Source organism: Melopsittacus undulatus, chromosome 1 (genome assembly GCF_012275295.1).
Source record: "Melopsittacus undulatus isolate bMelUnd1 chromosome 1, bMelUnd1.mat.Z, whole genome shotgun sequence".
Taxonomy (NCBI): Eukaryota; Metazoa; Chordata; class Aves; order Psittaciformes; family Psittaculidae; genus Melopsittacus; species Melopsittacus undulatus.
Window position 1 is genome coordinate 102,234,934 of NC_047527.1, and position 20,102 is coordinate 102,255,035.

Consider the following 20,102-nt stretch of genomic DNA (forward strand, 5'->3'; position numbering starts at 1 on the left):
TTTCACTGTGGTGCTGAGGCTGTGAGCACCTGGGCAGTTCACCTATTGCTCCCCAGGAGTGGCTGCCCTTCAGTGCTGAGGCTGTGACTGCCATGGGCAGTGTGTGCCTCTCACCTTTGTAAAGTCCACTGGTTGAAAGGGACTCTCTAATTGATATGAATTAACCAAAATGGTGTGGCCTTTCTGTTTGTAGGAAGTGTGGCTGCTTTTCCAGGGCCTCTTGCCACTGGTGCTTACGGCTGTGACAGCTAAATTTCTACCTCCCTTTACAAACTGGAGCAGATGGTGGTTTATGTGGCAGGTGTTCAGTTAGAACTCTTTCTAGTGATTATGCTAATAATCTTATGCTGATTTTTCATGGTCTAAAGCTTTAAAACTACCAATCATGAGATTAAAAGTTTTGCTACTGGAATATTTTGTCTTCCTCATTTCCACAGAGATCCATAGACAGAGGGGGACTTCAGAGGATGTTCTCCTACTGTGTCTCCTACAGTACTTTGGAGAAACAGTAAGTTCCTCTTGAAAACTGCCCTGGAGTCCCTCTAGCATCAGGTTGCATTTGGTACCAGCCTGGAAGCTGGAAACTGTTCAGCTCATAGCTGAGAACTGTGTTTTGTACTCGGCATCCAAATCAGTTTAGAATGGTTCCCTGTCCATTTTCATCAAGGAATCACAGAATGGCTTGGGTTGGAAGAGACCTTAAAGCTCATCCAGATCCAACCCAGGAACCACAGGCACGGACACCTTCCACTAGACCAGGTTGCTCAAAGCCCCGTCACGCCCGGCCTGTATAGGAACGGACGAGAACAGCCCTAAGGACCGCAGAAGGGTCTCTTCTGACTCCCCCACCCCCGGGCTGCCGCAGGTCCCTGTTAAGGAGGGAGCGGTCCGAAGCACCCCGCGGTGTGTAGGGCGGGCAGAGCCCGGCGGGAGGCGGGGCGAGGCGAGAAGCGAAAGGGCCGCGGAGCCGGGCGGGGGAAGTTGCGAGAGCCTTGCGGCCATGGCCACGCCGCCGGTGGGCCCGGACCCCGGCTCCAGCCCCGCCGCGCCGCCGCCGGACCTCCACGCCATGCCCATGGTGGCGCTCAACTACAGCCTACGGCGCCGCCTCAGCCTCTACCTCAACCCGCGGGCGGCGGCGGCCGCCGACTGGACCACACTGGCGGAGGCGCTGGGCTGCGAGTACCTGGAGATCCGGCGGCTGGAGGCGCAGCCCGACCCCACCGCCGCGCTGCTGCAGGACTGGCAGTGCCGCTGCCCCGGCGGCGCCACCGTCGGCCGCCTCCTCGACCTCCTGCGCCGGCTCGGCCGCGACGACGTACTCCTTGACCTGTCCGGCAGCGTGGGTGAGGCAAGGCGGCAGCTCCCTTTCCTCTTCCCTCAGGGCGGCCGTGGGGCCCTGCCTGAGGGGCGGCGGGGATGGGGATGGGTGTCCGCGGGCCGCGCTGGAGCGGGAGCAGGGCCGAGCCTGCCGCCTTCTGTGCGGGGCTGGTGTGGGTCGGGCTTAGGGTTCGCTTAGGTGAGGCTCTCGGCACCCTCTACCAAGGCAGGGCCCAGTTGAGCTCGGTGCCTGGAGGGAGTGGATGCTGCTTGCTTCGGGCATTGCTGCTCTGTCCGGAGAGGGGATGTGAAGAAATACCCTGCCCAAGCTGAAAATCCCTTCCCAGGCCGCGGAGCGACCTCCTCGGTGTTTTCATCAGAACCTAGCACAGCTTCCAGGAGAGAAGGGAGAAATACGGTCTATTTCCACTAGCCATAAGCCCTGCAAAGTATTCTGGAGCCCTGTATTATGCAGAACCTTCAATAATAAAGATCTGTGTGTCAAAGGATGCTTTGGGCCAGGTCAGCCAGGAGGCATCTTACACTGACACTGCACAGTGTGAGAATTGCCATGTGCGGGTCCAATGTGATAGGAAGATAGAGGGAGAGGTGAGGGATGTGTGGAACTGGATAATGGAAGGAAAAATAATTAACTGGATAAAGGAAGGGAAAAAGAGTTCCTAGAAAACGGAAAAATTGATAGGTGAGTGAGCAGTATGAAGGTCCTAGTGCTGTTGTGTTTACTGTTCTGTATAGACTCTTTGTATTCTGCATGATCGCGGAAATTCAGAGGGAAGTTGGCTGTCATCAGAGGGGAAATTCATTGCCAAAGGATTTTCAAAGCAGGAGACTCTATCGCAGGCCTGTGTTGTATAATACAGCTTCCTGGGCTGGCGATGAAGAAATAATAACTTTCATTTCCTGTTACTCATGGAGATAAGTGAAGATGTAGAAACTCATCACTGTAGAGAGCCTGACCCAGAGCAATAGGGGAGTTCCCTGTATTCCTGCTGTTCTCCCTACCGAGGACCATATGCTGGAGCCTCAGTTTTGGGAAACACAGAACCAAATCAGTGTGCTTCATGATCCCCTCATCAGAGGTTCATAATGTGGTGGATGGTCTTTGTCAGAGCCTGAACAGACAGCATTAGAGTGAGAGGGAGGAGCCTAAGCTTCAGGGAAGTCACAAGTTTGGTCTGGTGAGAGGTCAGGCTGATAAGAGGAGACTGATAAATTCATGGAAAAAAGACCCACTGAGGGCTATTCAACACAAAAACAGTGCTCCAGACTCAGGAAATCCCTCAACTACAAATGATCTGATAGGTAGATTATAAAAATAGATGTAAATTATACCTACAAGACAGATAATTTTAGGAAAATAAGCAGTGTATGCTTATTTTATCCTTACATTCTCCCCATGGCATCTAGTTTTGGTTACTGCTGGAGACCGGATGCTGGGGTAGATGGACACCCAGCCTGGCCCAGCATGGCCATTCCTCACAGTATTTTTGGCTGATGACTGCGGGTAGGGCCTGTGACCTGTTGCTGGAGCTCCCAGCTCTTGCAGAAACTGGAGATATTTATGATTGTAAGAGGAAAAGATGGTTGCACACGTTCTCATGCACGGCTGCCAAGGGTACCTCTCTGTGCACTGTTAGGACTCCTCAGTGTTATTCAGCTCAGAAAACACGAGCACCGAGTTTCTGTGGTCTGTGCTTTCATCGCAGGAGGAGCAGATCTGGGGCACGAAGGTTTTTCGAGTCATTTGAGAGGTGTCAGGATGACTGATGGACATAGGTCATTCATAAGGCCAGTGTTGTACCTGCTGCCTACAGTGGATATCCCAGATACTCTGGGGTCTCTGCAATGACACGTGATGCCCTTGCGCAGGCAGATGAGCTGAGCTCCTTGGGGACACAGCATCCCTGTTAAACACAACTCTGTGGTACTCTTTTGCCTCCAAAGGGTGTGTTTGGTTTGTGGTTTCTGCTGCAGGACCAGGTCCCTGGCCTGTCATTGTGTGATCCATCCTGGCTCTGCTTGGGATGCTAAATATCAGTGTCCCCTATGGCCTTGATAGTTCCACGTTTGGCAGCTCTGCACACTGGGGCTGTGTTAAGGAGCTCTCCCACTGCACTGTCTGGAGTACAGACACTTGCAGGACCATGATCTCTCTCAGCATTTATTTCCATTGTACAATCATTTTAGGGATGTGAAGCTCTCTGCTTCAACAGGTTTATGCTCTTCTTCCTGCTGAAACTCAGTGATATTTGTTTCTTCCTGACCTGTTATAGAAGCACTATTTCCCTGCTTGACAGTGGGTCTGTTCTCTCTGATCATTCTGCACTTTAGGTTTCATGTTTTTATTCTTTCTTTCCTATACCTCAGACTTCTGCTTGGTTGTTAGAGGAATGTAAAGCCTGCGCTGTGTTAGATGCTGGGTGACATGGGACATCTCAGCTTGGATGAGTTTCTTGCTACTTTGTTGTGCTGGTTTGCATCCTTCAATGGATAAATCCTTTCTGGGCCTGCAAAGTCATCTCTGACCCCCATTGGCTCTCATTTACCTGTACAGCTGGGCACTGTTCCCAGCTCAGGGCTAATCCATGCCGAATTAGTGAATGTCTTTCATCCCTTCAGGTTCACTGCACCTTTTGGCAGTTTCAGTGTGATAGGGCCCCTGGTTTGCACTTATAATAAACCCACAAGCCTCAGTGGTTTGTTCTGAGAGCTTTGCCGAGCTTGCAGGTTTGTTGTAGGGATAAGAGGGGTTATGCAGCCCTCATAGAGGCTGAGGGAGCTGGGGCTGTTCAGCCTGGGAGAAGGCTCTGGGGAGACCTTAGAGCAGCTTCCAGTGCCTAAAAGGGGCCTATGAGAAATCTGGAGAGGGACTTTTTACAAGGATGTGCAGGGATAGGACAAGGGGGAATGGCTTTAAACTGACAAAGGATAGATTTAGATCAGAAATTAGGAAGAAATTCTTCCCTGTGAGAGTGGTGAGGCCCTGGCACAGGCTGCCCAGAGAAGCTGTGGCTGCCCCATCCCTGGCAGTGTTCAAGGCCATGTTGGACGGGGCTTTGAGCAACCTGGTCTGGTGGAAGGTGTCCCTGCCCATGGCAGGGGGTTGGGGTAGATGAGCTTTAAGGTCCCTTCCAACTGAAACTGCTGTATGATTCTGGTTTGAGATTACAGCACAATGCTATCAGGAGAACACTTGGGTTAAAGAGAATATGTGTCAGCCATGAGTGGTGTGGTGATGAGTTTCTGGTCTCCAGTTTATTAAAACACAGGTCACAGCAGCATTGGTGCCAGTTTTGTGATGGGGAGAAGCAAGAAGAAAAGACACGGAGCAAGCACACTTAAAATGAACATCTCTGTACTGAGCAGTAGTATTAGTATGCCTTTAAATAATTGCCTATTCTTGCCTATTCAGCAGTATTTTGGATTGTGAACATGACTGCCTGGGAAACAAGGCATGTTTAAGGTGGAGCTTGCATGCCAGTCATTCATGTGGAACTTCTAAACCCAGTGACCAATTCAGAGTGGCTTTAGACATAATTCTAAAGACACTAACTTAGCTGACAGAAAACGTGCACACCTCAGGGCAACAGGCAGAGAGGTGGGACCTGTAGTGAGGCAAGACCTGAAATCTGAACCTTCTGGCTGGTGAAGAATGTGGCTGGTTCTTTTCTGCAGGACTGGGGAGGAAGGGGGAAGAGACAGACACTGGGAATGCCTCAGCCTCAGGAAAAGCCTCTATCACATCTGACACCTTATTAGAGGAGATGATCCAGTCACAAGATGCAAAACTATGAGACAGAAGCAGAAGACAGGCTTCAGAAGCTGGGCTTCCATCAGGCCTGCTCAGTACTGACGGGGGCTGTGCTACAGCAGCACTTACTTGGTTGTCACCTGCATCCTGCCCTTCCAGAATATCCTTTACTCTGCAGCTATTGTACCAGTGATCTCAGAGGTGTGCCAGTCTCACCCTCTGAGTGATCAGTGCTTTTCTGGTTGATACTTGTTAGGGTTTTGTCTAATCTTACATAAAGGAGAAGGCTCTAGAGAGTTTCATCTTGTTAATTCCAGGTTTCAGATCTCCTTTTACTTTCAAGTTCTTCTGCAGCTGTATATTGCAGACGCTGCAGGGTTTCTTGTCACTTCTCTGAAGACTTAACATTTAGATTTATAATTCATTTTAAAACACAACCAGTTTATAATAGAGCTGTGTCCATCACTGTCCTGTTTGGGAAGCTGTGAACATGACAGGCCTGCTTGCCTTTCAGTTATCTCAGAGTGGGGGCACGCACTCACTGCCTGAGATAGAGGGTCTCCACTGGTGGTTTCACGATATAAAGCCTGTTTAAGGGTTCCCTAGAATTTTACATGTCCTTGTGTGTGGTGAGTGTATGTACTCATGGTTGTCACCTGCAGTTCTGGCTGACAAAGGCCAGTGGTGTGAATCAACCAGTATGTTTCTATATATTTTAGTAACAGATAATATGAAGACTTCTAATTGAGAATCCCCAAACCCCCAGTTAAATACCCCAAAATGCATAACAGTCATAGAATTACAGAATGGTTTGGGTTGGAAGGGACCTCAAAGCTCATCCAGTTCCAACCCCCCTCCCATGGGCAGGGATACCTTCCACTAGACCAGGTTGCTCGAAGCCCCATCCAGTCCGGCCTTGAACACTGCCAGAGATGGGGCAGCCACAGCTTCTCTGGGCAACCTGTGCCAGGGCCTCACCACCCTCACAGGGAAGAACTTTTTTCTAATGTCTCTCTTCTTTCAGTTTAAAGCCATTCCCCCTTGTCCTTTCCCTACCTGCCCTTGACAAAAGTTTCTTGTTAGTCCCTTTAATCACTGGGAGGATGCTCTAAGGTCTCCCAGTACCTCCAGGCTGAACAAGCCCAGCTCTCTCAGCCTGTCTCCATAGCAGAGGTGCTCCAGTCCTCTGATCATCTTTGTGATCTCCTCTGGAATCACTCCAACAGCTCCACATCCTTCTTATGTTGTGGGCCCCAGAGCTGGACATAGTACTGCGGGGGGGGGGTGGTCTCTCCAGGGCAGAGCAGAGGGGGGAGGATCCCCTCCCCTGACCTGCTGGTCACACTGCTGGTGATGCAGCCCAGGACATGGTTGGTTTCTGGTCATGTTGAGCTGGGTCATGAGTATGACAATAGAGTTGAGACTCGTTTTGTACATGATGCATGCTTTTACAACTGTGCTGGAATATCCTAGAGTTAAGGACATAGGAAGAGATTGGTTTAAAATGAATAAGAGAAAGTACTTCTGTAAATAGCAAGAGTGAGCTTCAGGAATTAATTAGTAGAGGAGGTGGTGGAGGCAGCATCAACAGGTTCAAAAGGGGTGAGAGAAATTCTAGGTACCAAAAAACCCAGATAGGGTGTTTCCCTCTTATATCCCTGATTCCTGAAATAGCTATACCCATTTTAAAGAACTCCATCAGTGTAAAACCACTATCACAGCAGTGTCTTGCATTGGTTGTGTGCTTTTGCAGAGGAGGACTGCAGGAAGTACTTACAGAAGAAGCAGGAGGAGGCTGACCAGCCGCTTCAGGTGCCAGCAGTAGACAGCAGTGTGCCAAGGACGTCAGAGCTGATGGGCATCACCACCAGGGACGATCCCTATGGTAAGCATCCATGGTTACACTGCTGCTTCATGCCTCATGCTGGAATTGCCATCACCTGTAGCAGGTCTCTGTGAGAAGTGCAGAAAACCTGTTTGCATTAATTATTCCCTGTGACTCTTCCTAACTTGGATTGCTTTAGCTGGTAGTCACCATTTTTCCTGTCACCAAGGGTGGAGAGGAAAAGCAACCCTGGGAAACACCATACCCAGAAACAGGCTGGCATGGAGCCTACTGCATGCACATGGGAGGAGACTTCCCAGAAACATGTCCCTTAAGCACAGCCTGTCACAGAGCAGCAGCTGCTGAAAGCCTCGTGGGTTGGTGTCAAGGGGGGAGGATGTTAGAGCTGATTGCCTTGGCTATGCTGCTCTGTCTTCAGCAGATGTAACCACCACAGATAAAAAGGGATCAGAGTTTGAAGCAGGCTGGGTGGGAAGCAGGAAACAAAGTTCTCTGTGATTAATGTGTGCTTGCTGGGCCCTGCATGCAGCTCTGCCTGTACAGCTGTGTCCAGCTGTGTGCCAGGCTGTGTATGCAGCTGCGGGCTGAGGAATTGCACAGCCTGTAAAGCTCTGTGACAGATGGAGCAGCAGTCGAGGTGAATGGAGATGTGTCAGCTCACCTCTTCACTGCTCCCTTGGCTAGTCTGACTTTCAGTGGCCACCTCTCACAAAGACTTTTTACAAGGGCTTGTAGGGACAGGACAAGAGGGGAATGACTTTAAACTGACAGGGGGTAGATTTAGATTAGATACTAGGAAAAGATTCTTCCCTGTGAGGGTGGTGAGGCCCTGGCACAGGTTGCCCAGAGAAGCTGTGGCTGCCCCATCCCTGGCAGGCTGGATGGGACTTTGAGCAACCTGGTCTAGTGGAAGGTGTCCCTGCCCATGGCAGGGGGTTGGAACTGGGTGAGCTTTGAGGTCCCTTCCAAGCCAAACCATTTTTTGACTCTATGATTTGTATATCGGGACATCATTAACTGTCCCCTGATGACCACAGACCAATGTGCTGATGCTTGTACATGGCAGCTTTCCTTCATGTGACCCCTGAGTTAACACTATGCCCCTAAAGCAGTACTCTCAGTTTGATTGACCTGTCAGACAGTTGCCCTTCTGCTTGACTGGTTGCTTCTTGGGCTGGCTCTGCCTGCCGGGTTGGTACTTTTCACAGCAGCTTTTAGAGCCTGACCTATTTTTTCACTGTCGTAGGCTTTAACTGGCGTGAAAACTTGAAAATATAGGTAGTGACATTGATACAGAAAGAAAATGACACAATGAGAAACTATGCAGGAGTATTAAGGCACTTAACTATGAAAAATATTGCTCTTAATATACAGCACTTTAATATTTGGATAACTGCTACATAAACAGGAGCTGTCAGCCATTAAATTCTTTGTAAAACAGGGCCTTTTACTTAGGGTATAACTTCAGGTACCCAAGTTTGACAGCCATAAAAACTGCAGGTTCCAAATACCAAGGCCTAGCTCGTACCTCAGTGGACAGCAGATATCAAGCCATTGCTGAAGGGCCTGCAGGAAGGTTTTGGTTGGGGAGCTGGACTCTCTGTGACCTGAACTAAAGAGCTAGGGCCCAGAGCCATAAGGATATTTTAGATGTATACACTCCCAGGAAAATCCCAGAGCTCTGAATTGCATCTTCTGTGGTACTTTGCTCCCTCCAGCTCTTCCCAGACTGTCTCCTCTCAGCTCCTTGGGGCTGGATGTTGCTGCCTCTGCAGATTATGCATGTTTGCATCTCAGCAACTGTTCCCCAGCCACTGCCAGCAGCTATGGGGTTATGTGAACAGCCTGGACTGTGAATCAAAGTGGTCAAGGCACAGACATGTGTTACATCTGGCCAGCTCCATTGCAGACAGGAGCCTGGTTTGGTAAAATGTTAGATTACCTTCGTAAGGTTGCACAGAGCTTGTCTGTCACAGCTCCTGATTCTGGGTCTGTGAGAGCTCATGGAAATTCACTACAGGAGTTAACTTCATTTATAGTAGATGACAGCTACATTTGTAACGGTTTCAGGGAACAGAACAGAGATGTTTGATGCCTTCATCTGCTACTGTCAGAAAGACCTTCAGTTTGTCCAGGAGATGATCAGGGAGCTGGAACAAACGGAGTTCAAACTGAAGCTCTGTGTATTTGATCGGGATGTCTTGCCAGGAACATGTGTGTGGTCCATCAGTGGAGAACTTATAGAAAGGAGGTAAGTGAACCATGGCTGCTTGGGATAGCTGAGTGTAACGGAACATGACATTCATTTCACCATGATGTCTGCAGTGTGGCGCCAGTGAAGCAGTAAAAATCCACAAGGATGTCTTTATGGAGTTTATTTTGTGCTCTTGGCTCAATCAGGAAGACCAAAGCATTCCCAAACATGTTGCTTCATTGTGCTCACAAGGGAAGTGCCACTACAGTGATGCTGCTTAGATTTAATCCCTTTTTGGCTGGAACATACTGCAGTCGCATCCTTGAAGTTGATCTGGAAATTGATATAGCTCCAGGCTGAGTTCCTTCTCACAGTGCGGATGTCGCAGGGACAGCACTGGTGTTGGCTCTGGCACTTCAGGATCCTTCAGACCTATGTGGGACTCAGGTGTGGTGGGAGCTGTGGGACAGAAAAGCAACTCCCTAGGCAGGGAGTTCCAAATCCTGAGGCAGGTGTTTGGGTTTTAAACATCAGGCTTTCAGAGGGATACGGCTTGACATTAACAGACACCCTTGTGAGGCCTTGTTCTGGCTGTGGTACAGCATAGCCTTCCATAAAGAGCCTAATATGTAATTTACAACCAGGCACCTCAAAGGAACGTAAACAGCAAATCAGAGAATAAAGCTCCAGTTTATGAACCCAGGTGAATTCACTGTTGTGTGAGTACAATACAGCTTTGTCCAGTTCATTCTAATATTAAAAATGCCCTGTTAAGCTCAGTTAGTAAAGGCAGCATGAAAACAGGTAGTTAAGATGGGTGTGTTTGTAATACCTAAACAGAGGATCAAATAAAGGTTGCACAGACAATCTGGACTTTGCTGTTTCTTCAGGTTTTGGTGTATGAGCATGTATCTGCCATCAGTTTTGTGTCACATAGCCAGCAGTCCTTGCTCCGTAGTTCATTCCTGCTGGAACACAGCTGGCGGTTTCATTTTTCCAATTCAGAGGAGCACACGCTTCTAGCAGCGAGAAGGTGAAGCATCCCTGTTGACATTCTGTTTTTTTCTCCCTTAACGATTTCGTTGCAGGTGTCGGAGGATGGTGGTTGTCATTTCAGATGATTACCTGGAAAGCGATGAATGTGATTTTCAGACCAAATTTGCTCTTAGCCTTTCCCCAGGTAAGATCTCACAAAAATCCCTTTTAAAGTTGTGTATCAACATTACAATTTTTATTACAGTAACACACAAAGCTCCAGCTGAGGTTGATGGGCACTGTGCTATTGGGCACTGCACAAATGTAGAATGAGGGGTAGTCTCACATGTGAGACTACCGATTGAGATAAATATGGGTGAAAAAGGAGAAAACAAATAACTGATATTTACAGAACTGGTAGCTCAGTCTCAGACCTGGGTTCTCACCACTGATACACCTACCTCTGAGAGGGACTTTTGATGAAGGCATGTAGGAATAGAACAAGGACAAATGGCTTTAAACTGACAGAGGGGAGATTTACATGAGATATTAGGAAGAAGTTCTTCCCTGTGAGGGTGGTGAGGCCCTGGTACAGGTTGCCCAGAGAAGCTGTGGCTGCTCCATCCTTAGCAGTGGATTGAGCTTAAAGCAACCTAGTCTACTGGAAGGTGTCCCTGCTTGTGGCAGGGGGCTGGAACTGGATGAGCTTTAAGGTCCTTTCTAACCCAAATCATTCTGTGATTGCATGATACCTTTCATATGTGTGGGAATCTACCCAGGCTCAGGGCTTGCTCTAGGTGTAATGCTCTTCACTCAGCAATCAGAAATTAATCATGATTGGAAGCAGCCATTAAAATGAATGGTGTCTTTATAATGTTGTTGTGCAGGCAGGGACCTGGGCTTGGTTTCTTGCCCTGCTCTTGACCTTCTATGTGATGGTGAGTGAGCAGCTTAGTTGTCTGAGATTCAGTGCTCCAGCTGTCAAGTTAGCTAACACCGCTTGCTTCAGAGATACTGTCGCCATAATCTCTGTGAAGTTCTTCAAGATCCATATGGGAAATAAACTACAAAAGAAAGAAGTATTCTAATCAGTTCAGGGTGTGAGCAAATGCTGGGAATAGGGTAGCAGGTAATGAACATGCAGCTTTTTTCAGAGATCTGTGAGTATTGTGGATACATAAACAAAATATGGGATGAGTGTTCAACTTGGAGAGGCAGTATCTGTTACATACATTGTTCTGAATTGAAAAGCCATCAATTTACTTCTGTCAAGTCTGTTCAGATTGCTCTTTTCTAAGCACCAGATACTCTACACTTGTGCATGGTGCTGGGGAGTAAGTGCAGCACAACCTAGTACCATGGGGGATATGTAGTATCTGTAGAAGTGTCTGTATGTAAAGTCTCTTCTAGTTGAGGTACCCGACATCCAGAGGTTTAACTGTAAGCCAGTGGCGGAGCTCAGAATTAGCTCCATCTTCCTGACACTGTAATTTCATACCATGGCCGTTAATCTACTGACCACCCCTAGTGTGTCGCATCAGCCCCCACTCATCATGATTTGTAGCAAAGTTCTTTTAGTTCCTGACCATTTTTTTGTTGGCATCATACCTTTCATTAGAACAATGGGAAAAGAAATGTCCATTGTATGTAATGACCTCAGCTCTACCAGTAAAAACATGCGAGTACAGGCTTACAGAAATTACAGTCACTTGCATGGGGTAACTAATGCACAGAAGGGTTTTCTGGCAGGTTCTCCAAGCTTGGATTACTTAAGCCTCTATCGCGGTTACAAAATCTTCGTTACTTGCCTCATCCAGGTCTGAGCATCAGCCCTTGTGCTGGGCAGCACAGGATAGCTGGTACCAGGCATCCCCATGGAGAACAGAGGGGAATGTTCCTCTTTAGAAGAGCTGCTTGCCAATCAGAGGAGATTTCTTTCACCTTGTGCAAGCCTCAGAAAAAAGCAGTTCATGTTTGCAGGGTGATTCCTGCAGCCTCTTGTTGGAACACATCTGCAGGCTATCTGAGTAAATCAGAGTAGGAAGAAAAAGAAATGGAGATAACCCAGCAAAGCTGACCTTATAGAAGCGGCTTAGTCTCTTGAATTTTCTCTTTATGCATACCTGGAAGTAGACAGGATTGTATATACCTGTTTGTGTTCCACGAGAAGCTGTGTTTTGTTGTTTTATATCTACAGGGCATTGGGTCATTATCTCACCCATTTGGGATGACTGCAAGTTGCCCTGCATGTTATGGATGAGGCCCATAGTTGAGTGAAACGTTCTTAGCAGGGAGCTTGGGATTCAGAAACTTGCTCTCAGAGTGAGAGCTAGCTGCAGTGTAACGAGATGACACACAGTAGGGAGCAAGCGTGGATCCTGGGATGTGTACTGTGCTGGGGAGAAAATGGATCCAGGACCTGCCTGTTGTTCTCTCTGATCCTCTGCCTGTGTGACCTGTCTTTCAGGTGCTCGCCTCAAACGGCTGATTCCAGTCAAGTGCAAAACCATGAAGAATGAGTTCCCAAGCATCTTACGGTTCATTACCATTTGTGACTACACCAATCCTTGCACCAAAAAGTGGTTCTGGACAAGACTGGCAAAATCCCTCATGCTGCCGTGATGCAAAGTCACAAGAGCGAGATGTTCTTGTGCACTCTATCCTGGCTGTGCCTTTGGACTGTGGTGTCTTTTCACACAGGATCTTGAACAGTCAGAGCCTGGATCCTTGCAGTCAGTGTTTGGAGCCTGTGACCGGGAGCAAAGAATCTTCTCATGTACTTCTTCATAACTTGGAAGGGGAAATAAAGCAACTCTGTGGCTGTTCCTGCTCAAGTCAGTGAGTATCCAGCATTTTGTGTAGGAAGCACTTTCACTGAAAATACAGAAAATAGATGTTTAAATACTGTCTAATACAAGAAGGCTCTATTATAAGCATTTAATAAGCCCTCAGAGTTTCAAACAGCAGGCTTTCTTAAACAAGTATTTCTTATTATTTTAAAGGCTGTTTAATGGCTATAATAATGTTTAAGGTTTTAAATCCAGTGAAACCCTATGGCTGCCTGGTGATCTGGAGGAACTGAGGTTCCAGACTTACTTTCCTGCTCTGTGAATGGCCAGTGCCATGAGAATGGCTGGTTTCAGCAGGGAGTCCCAGCCTGCCCTGCTGCTGGGCAGTCTCTGGCCCACACTGGTTCTGAGGGTAGACAGTATCCTTCAGTCCTTGTTTGCACAAAAGCAGAAGTGTATTTTACTTGTTAAAGAAATGAATGGTTCTCCCATTATGCTTAGCAATATCTGCAAAATTAGAGCAATTATCTATGTAATTATAACTAATGCAGAATTACTGAGCTTGGTGTATTTTCTGTGGAGGTTTTTCTCCTCAAGTTTTATCATAGTATTCCTGTCTTGTATTCATTTCCAGGGTAAATCCCTTGTCACTAGTATTTTCTGAGGCAGTCCCTCAAGTTTGCTCTAAGTAGTTGTTGAAACCAAGGACACACTGTTGTATGACGTTGGTTGTGCCTTTCTCTGCTCAGGTCACATTTTGATTAAATGACCTCATACCAATATTTTACATTCCCCGTTCTTATTAAATGTTTACAATAGAGCCTGCCTTTAGTAGAAATTCATAAAACATAGTATTTTCTGTGGAAGTCCTTACTGCACAAAGTGCAGGCTGCTGTTGCTGCAGGAACGGGGCTATGCATCTTTGTGGATCCAGATCTTAAATGCTTTACCTTTAAGAGCCTTCCAAAACACATCAGCTGTTGGGGTGCCTCAAAGGCATAGGGATAAATATTGAATAAAGAGTGTATTAAATAATTAATTAGGCTGCTTAAAATATAAAGGCTAGTGTTACCTTAATAGGAAAGAGCATATTTAAATGAACCACCACAATAATTACAGTATTTCTGTGGCTAAAGCTCAGAGCAGCATTGATTTTGCTCTGCTTGTTAGACTTGGATCCTTCAGAGCGACCAATGGATCTCATCCGTTCTCAGTGCACAGGGCTCTGGGGCAAGAGTTCTCCCCAAAGTAGCATTTTACAGTGAGCCCTTGGTGTATTAAACAGATTTACAGCAAATATTTAATTTAGAAATTGGGAAGAAAGGCACCTTGCTTACATATCTGCAGCTGCTTGAACTCTGCCCCTTCCTTCATTACTTCAGCTACTGACTCATGTTGATTTTACAGCTTAATGTTTTACTAGTTTGCATTTTTAAGGTTACGTCTGGATGAGATTTTGTTGGGTTTTTTTAAAAGGATTTGTTGTACAGCATTACCAGGGCTGAGGTACAGACAGAAATGTGTGCTCCTGCCTCTCCCTCACCCACCTTGTTGATGAATGGTGGTGCTGTAAAATCCTGACAGCAGCCAGCCGTTGACCTGAACACGGTGGATGGAGCATGTTCACACACATCACGTTAGTGTCAGGGCTCATTTCTGGACAAGCCCATAAGCTGGGTGTTATTCAAACCCTCTGACAAATATAAACTGCTGCCATTGTGCCCAGGTGACATTTGTGCCTTTCTGTTCTGCTAGAACGAGTGAGCAGTCTGTGGGCATGGCAGGAGAAAAGTTAAGCTGATGAGAGGTTTCTGAATAGTTGGGCTTCATGTCCTATTGCCCTCAGGCCTCCTGTAGAAGTGGAGACAGCTGCTTGCCTTGAGGGTTCTGCATAATCCGTGAAAGTTAATTGCAGAAGAGTTTCTGGAGGCTGCTTGATCCCCAGGCACGCTCCTGGGGTTCAGTGAATTCTCATACTCGGGAGTGTCTGTAAACATTAATTATGGGTCATTACTCGCAGGACCAAACCAGATTCCTCTTGTTCTGAGAGCTGGAAGGACTCTAGTAACTAGTTCGTGGGGAGCAGAGGCTCGGGAGGCTGCGCTGCAGACGCTAGAGGGAGGTAATGGCCCGTGCTGACGCCCTGCGAGGGTCCTGCCCGCTGACAAAGAGAAGTGTGCTTTTTATCTCTTCACTCTTTTCTAAGGAGGCCATATGGAAAACAGCGAGCGTTTTGACAGATTGAATCTCGTGTAGTGTCTTCTGCGTGAGTCCTGATGGGTGATTTGGGACTTGGGATGTTAGGAATGAGGAAAAAGTAACAGCAGCAAAAATAATCATGCTTGTGATAGATGACCTGGTGATCACGGGATGGGGAAATGGCTGCTTCTGGTCAGGAAAGCAGAAACCAGAGCTGAATTCCTGAATCTTCTGGCTTCCAGTAGGTAAATGCAGTATTCCAGTTAATGGTGAAAGATGTTGATGCTTGGTTGGGCTCTCTGTGTCCTGGCCCCCTTGTCTGCCTGACTCAATGCTGGGTAAATGTTGCTGTCGGACTGTTGCTTTACTGCAGGCTTGTCCTGGAGGCTAAAATAATTACTTGGGATAATAAAAAGTGAGGTAACAGCCCTAAAATGTAAAATATGTGCCCTAAATATGTATCCTCTTCTATGTAAGAACCAGAGTTTGTGCGCTTCTGACATTTTGATACCTATCTGGTCACAGTGAAGGGTGACATCTGTGAACTGTATAAAGTCTAGGTACTGTAAACACGTTTCAGTGGCAGTTGGGATTCTCCTCCCCTCTTTCATGCTCATTGGAAGGTTGAAAATTTGAACACCTTTAAGAAAGGAACTTAAAAAATTGTGATGTTGCATTTTTTGTACCTTTTTGTTTCCTTCCCTCACTGAAATTGTCCCAGTTGAATCTTAGTACCAAATCATATATTTTTATATATGTATACATATATATTTATATTACCTGTAATTGAATCTGTGGAGAAGCATATGTGTTGTATAGCCATTCTGCAAATAGTCAACCCTTCTCTGTTTTTTCTCCTCAAAACCCCAAACTTTTGCTACTTGTGAGAACTTTTAAAATAAATCAAGAATTAAAACCCAGCAGGCTGAGTCTCCTTCTTGGGCATCGGAGAAGAGGTACTAGGTCTCAAAATTAAGTGTCAGTGAGAAATGGCATGGGCTAGGTTGAGGGGTTGTTTTTCATGTTTTGCCTAAACAGCTTCCTCAGAGGGGCCTTTTGGTGGTGCCTGGAAGAGGGAGAGGTAGAGCTGTGTCACACTGTGAGGAAAATGATCAAGGTATTGTTCTCCAGACAAGTGTGGTTCCTCTGCAGAGCTCATTTTTGGCTTTGTGGGCTGTGTCCGTTGCTGTCCTGGACTTGCTTCAGCCCTGGTGCCTAGCAGGCTGGAGGGGATAAGCTGGGGCCTCCGCTGTTGGCCCCCAGCAAGCAGGGATGCCAGGCAGTTGGCTCCTGCTCCATGGTCTTTCTGGAGGCCCTGCAGGGGATACATTGCAGTATCAGGAGGATTTTGCCAGCTTTATTTCCTTTGGCTCAGAGACAGGCCAAGCCAGGGAAATAACTCAAAACCCAGCAGCTGCCAGGCCAAGGCCCTGCCCCAGGAAAAGATAAAGGATCCCCAGTCACGGAAGTGGTGGTTGGAAGGAATTTCTGGAGGTCAAGGACAAGCTGTACGTCACAACAGGAGGGGCTGTTGCTGTGCCGCTTGCTGGACAATATTCCAAGCATACAAAGAATGTCTTTGCTATGGCTTTTATGAGTGAACATACGGAAAGTGATATAGAAACCATCCCTGACTATATTACTCTAGATAGAAATTGCTGGCAGAGCAGCCTGCCAGGAGAGTCCCACTTTGCACTACCCACCTGTCTGCATGTGTCTGAGCAGTTAATGGCTTCCACCTATATTTGAGTGTGAGCATAGCTCAGGCAGGGTCAGGGGTCCAGCTGTGGCAGCTCTTTTCTAGCTGTTGTTCCTCTTGTGCCAAGAAATATTCCCAATCCTCTATTTCACTTTGATGCAGAACATCGGTACCATTTCCTTTATTTGGAGCACAGCATTTACCTGGTGAATATTCAGTAACTGCTGCAGAACATTCTCAGCTTCACAGATGGAGACCGAGAGATGAAGTGTTGCCCCTTGACAGATCAAATTCTGTTTTCCATCATGCCAACATGAGAAGAGTTGCTTTATCATGACTGAGGCCCTGCATGGTCCAGAGGGCACTTTTACAGGAAGAAAAATAGCATAGAGAAGAAAATTTAATTATATATAAAAAATGTCTGGGAAAATGTTGTGTGAGCATCCTGGAAATATATTTTAAGGCAGCAATGAATAAACATCAAACACAACATTCACATTACTGGAAAGCATGCTAATGGAGCTTCTTGAAAAGCACCTCTGTCAGACCTGCTGGGGTTTTACTACACAACCTGACATATGCTGTATACAAATACTTCACTAAAGGTAATTTTCTCCAGGTGCTATGTAAACCCCTTTCTGGTTCAGCTGATCTCCACTAGGATTTGAACCCAACCCAACTTCATGATGAACCACCATCAAGGCAACCCAGAAAGCTTGTTTATTTTGTAGCAAAATCTGCACTCCAGAGAATGAATATTGTATCCACTGGAGCTGTGCTGCTCTGCAAAGGTTTAATTAACTGAAGGTGTATTTGAGTCTTAAGCTGTTACAAAGTCTGATTTAGAAACAATGCATTTTGTGTTCCCATAGCAGAGCCTGGCTTAGCAACATGCTTTTCCCTCCCCGTGTTTCCGCAGATGAAGCTGGTCCTGTAGTGGCAGAGGCTGGGGCTGCCTGTGCCCACCAGACACAATTTCTTCTCACTCAGCTGCCCCTGAGGGTCCTCCTGGCCTGCAGCCAGCAAAGGGTCTTTGATTCCACTTTTCCCCAGTTCATAGTCTTAGTTTGGGATTTTAGTGAGGCTGGACTGGAAGGAGAGAATGAATGTGGCCTGCATTGGCAGGAGGTGAGGAGGAGAAGAACCCTTGTGCTAAGCCCAGTGAGAATGTATAGGCTCAATGCTATGAATCTTTGCTTTCTGAATGAAATCAAAGTCACGAGGCCACTGTTTAGGATGCTAAAGTTAGGAACAGGATGGAATCACAGGAAATATGGTCAGGCAAATGGGGGGGTGACAAGTGAATTTCCACAAAATTTCTGTAGCATTTTTCTGGCTCTAATCTTCAGCTATGTTTGCCTTCTGTTTGTGTCAGCAGAACTCCATGGAAGAGCTGCAACTCCTAAAGTGCTTGGGTGCCAGTTTATGACCTATTGCCTCCAAAACAAAAACCACTATTCAGGAAGAGAAAACTGTGTGAACAAACCTGCAGGTTGTGTGCCATTCCCTGTCAGGCCAGAGCCAGGGTGGCAGTTCCCATGCCATGCTTTACAGCAACATTTTCAAAAGCAGACAGAAATCTGGGTGACAGGTTTAAAACTACTGAATCGTGGAAAAGTTGATGTTCAATTTCTGGCAGACACCCCCAGCTGAAATATACATGGAAAAGAGATTTAAAGTGCTTTGAGCTGAGGACTAAAATGGACATTGGCCTTAAAATGTCCGTGTTTCAGCATCTCTAAAACTCACATGCGTATGCAAAAGACATCAGTATCAGTAAAGGGCTTTTGAGATCTGTAAAGAAAAGCAAAGAAGAGAAGCATCACATTTTTTACTCTAAAGCAATTTAGTCTAGAAATTAATATTCCTTGTTTTTTCCTAATGGTTATTCTTTAGTCTCCTCTGTGTCTGCACCTCTCCTAACGCTGCAGTCTTGCATCTGCCAAGCTGCATTGTTTTATCGAGCATCACGAATGGAAGCTCTTAAGATTTTCTATCTGAGTTCTTGGAAATCTCGCCTCATCAGCACGTTGCTCTCAGCAGACGGGTTTTTCTTCAGCTCCAAGTCATGCATATTGATCAGTCTTGATTTTCTTTCGTTACCTAGCATCCTGTCATTGATTTTAATTGTCCGGTATTGAAGAGGAAGCATTCAGTACACGTAGAATTGCCAACGATGAAATTTTGCTTTCCACACCTTTTTGCAGATGGTGCCCACAGCTAAGCCCTTAGGAGCTGTGGGTATCTCTCAGCTAGCAATCTGCACAAATTACACTGTAGTCAATTTTTCTGTATTAAATCCTTTTCTGATTCTCTGTGACAGCTTTTCCTGCCGCACGGTTTCACACTTCAGCAGTTTGTTTCTGAGATGACATGCGGGTTTGTTTCTTTTTCAAATGGGTGATGGTGGTAATCCATTTAATTTGCAGATACTTCACTTGTGTCTTTCTAGTTCCTCCTTCCTTCCGCTGTACAACTTCAAGTGACTCCTAAAGAGTCTCCTCCTGTGGCTCCTTATCAGCCCATGGGGCCACTCCTGGGCTATTCCCTGAAGCTTCCTCTCCTGCTGCTGAAGTGGAACAGCTTGCCCGAGACAAAACTGCAGCTTGGTCCTGCATCTCACAGAAAGAGGGATCCTTCCATCCCCATGGTGCAAACCACCAAAGCTGGGAGCTGATGTGATTCATTAACTCCTTCTTCCTTGCAAAATACCTTCTTACACTGGTATTGTTCTTATCTTACAAAAACATTCCTGCACTCTCAGAGGGTTTTCATTACAAACATGTCTCAAAGACTCCATATGTAAGGAACCTGGTGCCTTCCTACTGTCTCTCTGATTCTAGGTTTTCCTTTACTTCACATACACAAAAAGGATCCTATTTTTAGCAGCCAGCAGTCAATGACAGAGGAATTCATGAGTAGGGAGGAAAGGATGTGAACTATCCAAATAGATTTTTTTTTGTTTCAAATGAGATTTCTACATTCCTATCACTGCAGTAATAAGCTGTGAGTCACTGTTACACTGAACTATTAGACTATTATTGTAAACTCATGTCATTATAATCTGCTAATGTGAACCACAATCTTGCCTGGCCTTAACTTAGTTTGAGAAGTTTATGAGGGTAAGAACAATGTTCCCTCACAAATCTTATTCCCAGATGGCAAGAAGTGAATGAAATCTTATTCAATCTTATGTTTCCTATGTTTCAGTTCCTTGAGTTTCTCTTCTTACTGCCTTTTAAAAGAATTCATCTTTCTTCATTGTAATGTCACAAAAGATGTTTTATTTTATTTCTTTGAAGTTTGCC

General features: G+C 46.4%; 1 protein-coding gene across 1 annotated transcript; it reads left to right on the top strand.

Annotated features, from left to right (window-relative positions):
* The first annotated feature begins 967 nt into the window (after window positions 1-967).
* MYD88 (MYD88 innate immune signal transduction adaptor) lies at window positions 968-12,938 on the top strand. The gene is made up of 5 exons (XM_031049842.2): window positions 968-1,346; window positions 6,846-6,977; window positions 9,009-9,189; window positions 10,221-10,312; window positions 12,575-12,938. The coding sequence occupies exons 1-5, from the start codon at window positions 1,001-1,003 to the stop codon at window positions 12,727-12,729; spliced, it is 906 nt and encodes a 301-aa protein (XP_030905702.2). The 5' UTR covers window positions 968-1,000; the 3' UTR covers window positions 12,730-12,938.
* Window positions 12,939-20,102: the final 7,164 nt, after the last annotated feature.

Excerpts from the sequence above, each read along its gene's own strand:
- MYD88 (XM_031049842.2), top strand. The coding sequence starts at position 1,001 with ATGGCCACGCCGCCGGTGGGCCCGGACCCCGGCTCCAGCCCCGCCGCG. Across the intron at positions 6,978-9,008 it reads CACCAGGGACGATCCCTATG|GGAACAGAACAGAGATGTTT; the intron begins GTAAGCATCCAT and ends TAACGGTTTCAG. Across the intron at positions 10,313-12,574 it reads TGCTCTTAGCCTTTCCCCAG|GTGCTCGCCTCAAACGGCTG; the intron begins GTAAGATCTCAC and ends CCTGTCTTTCAG.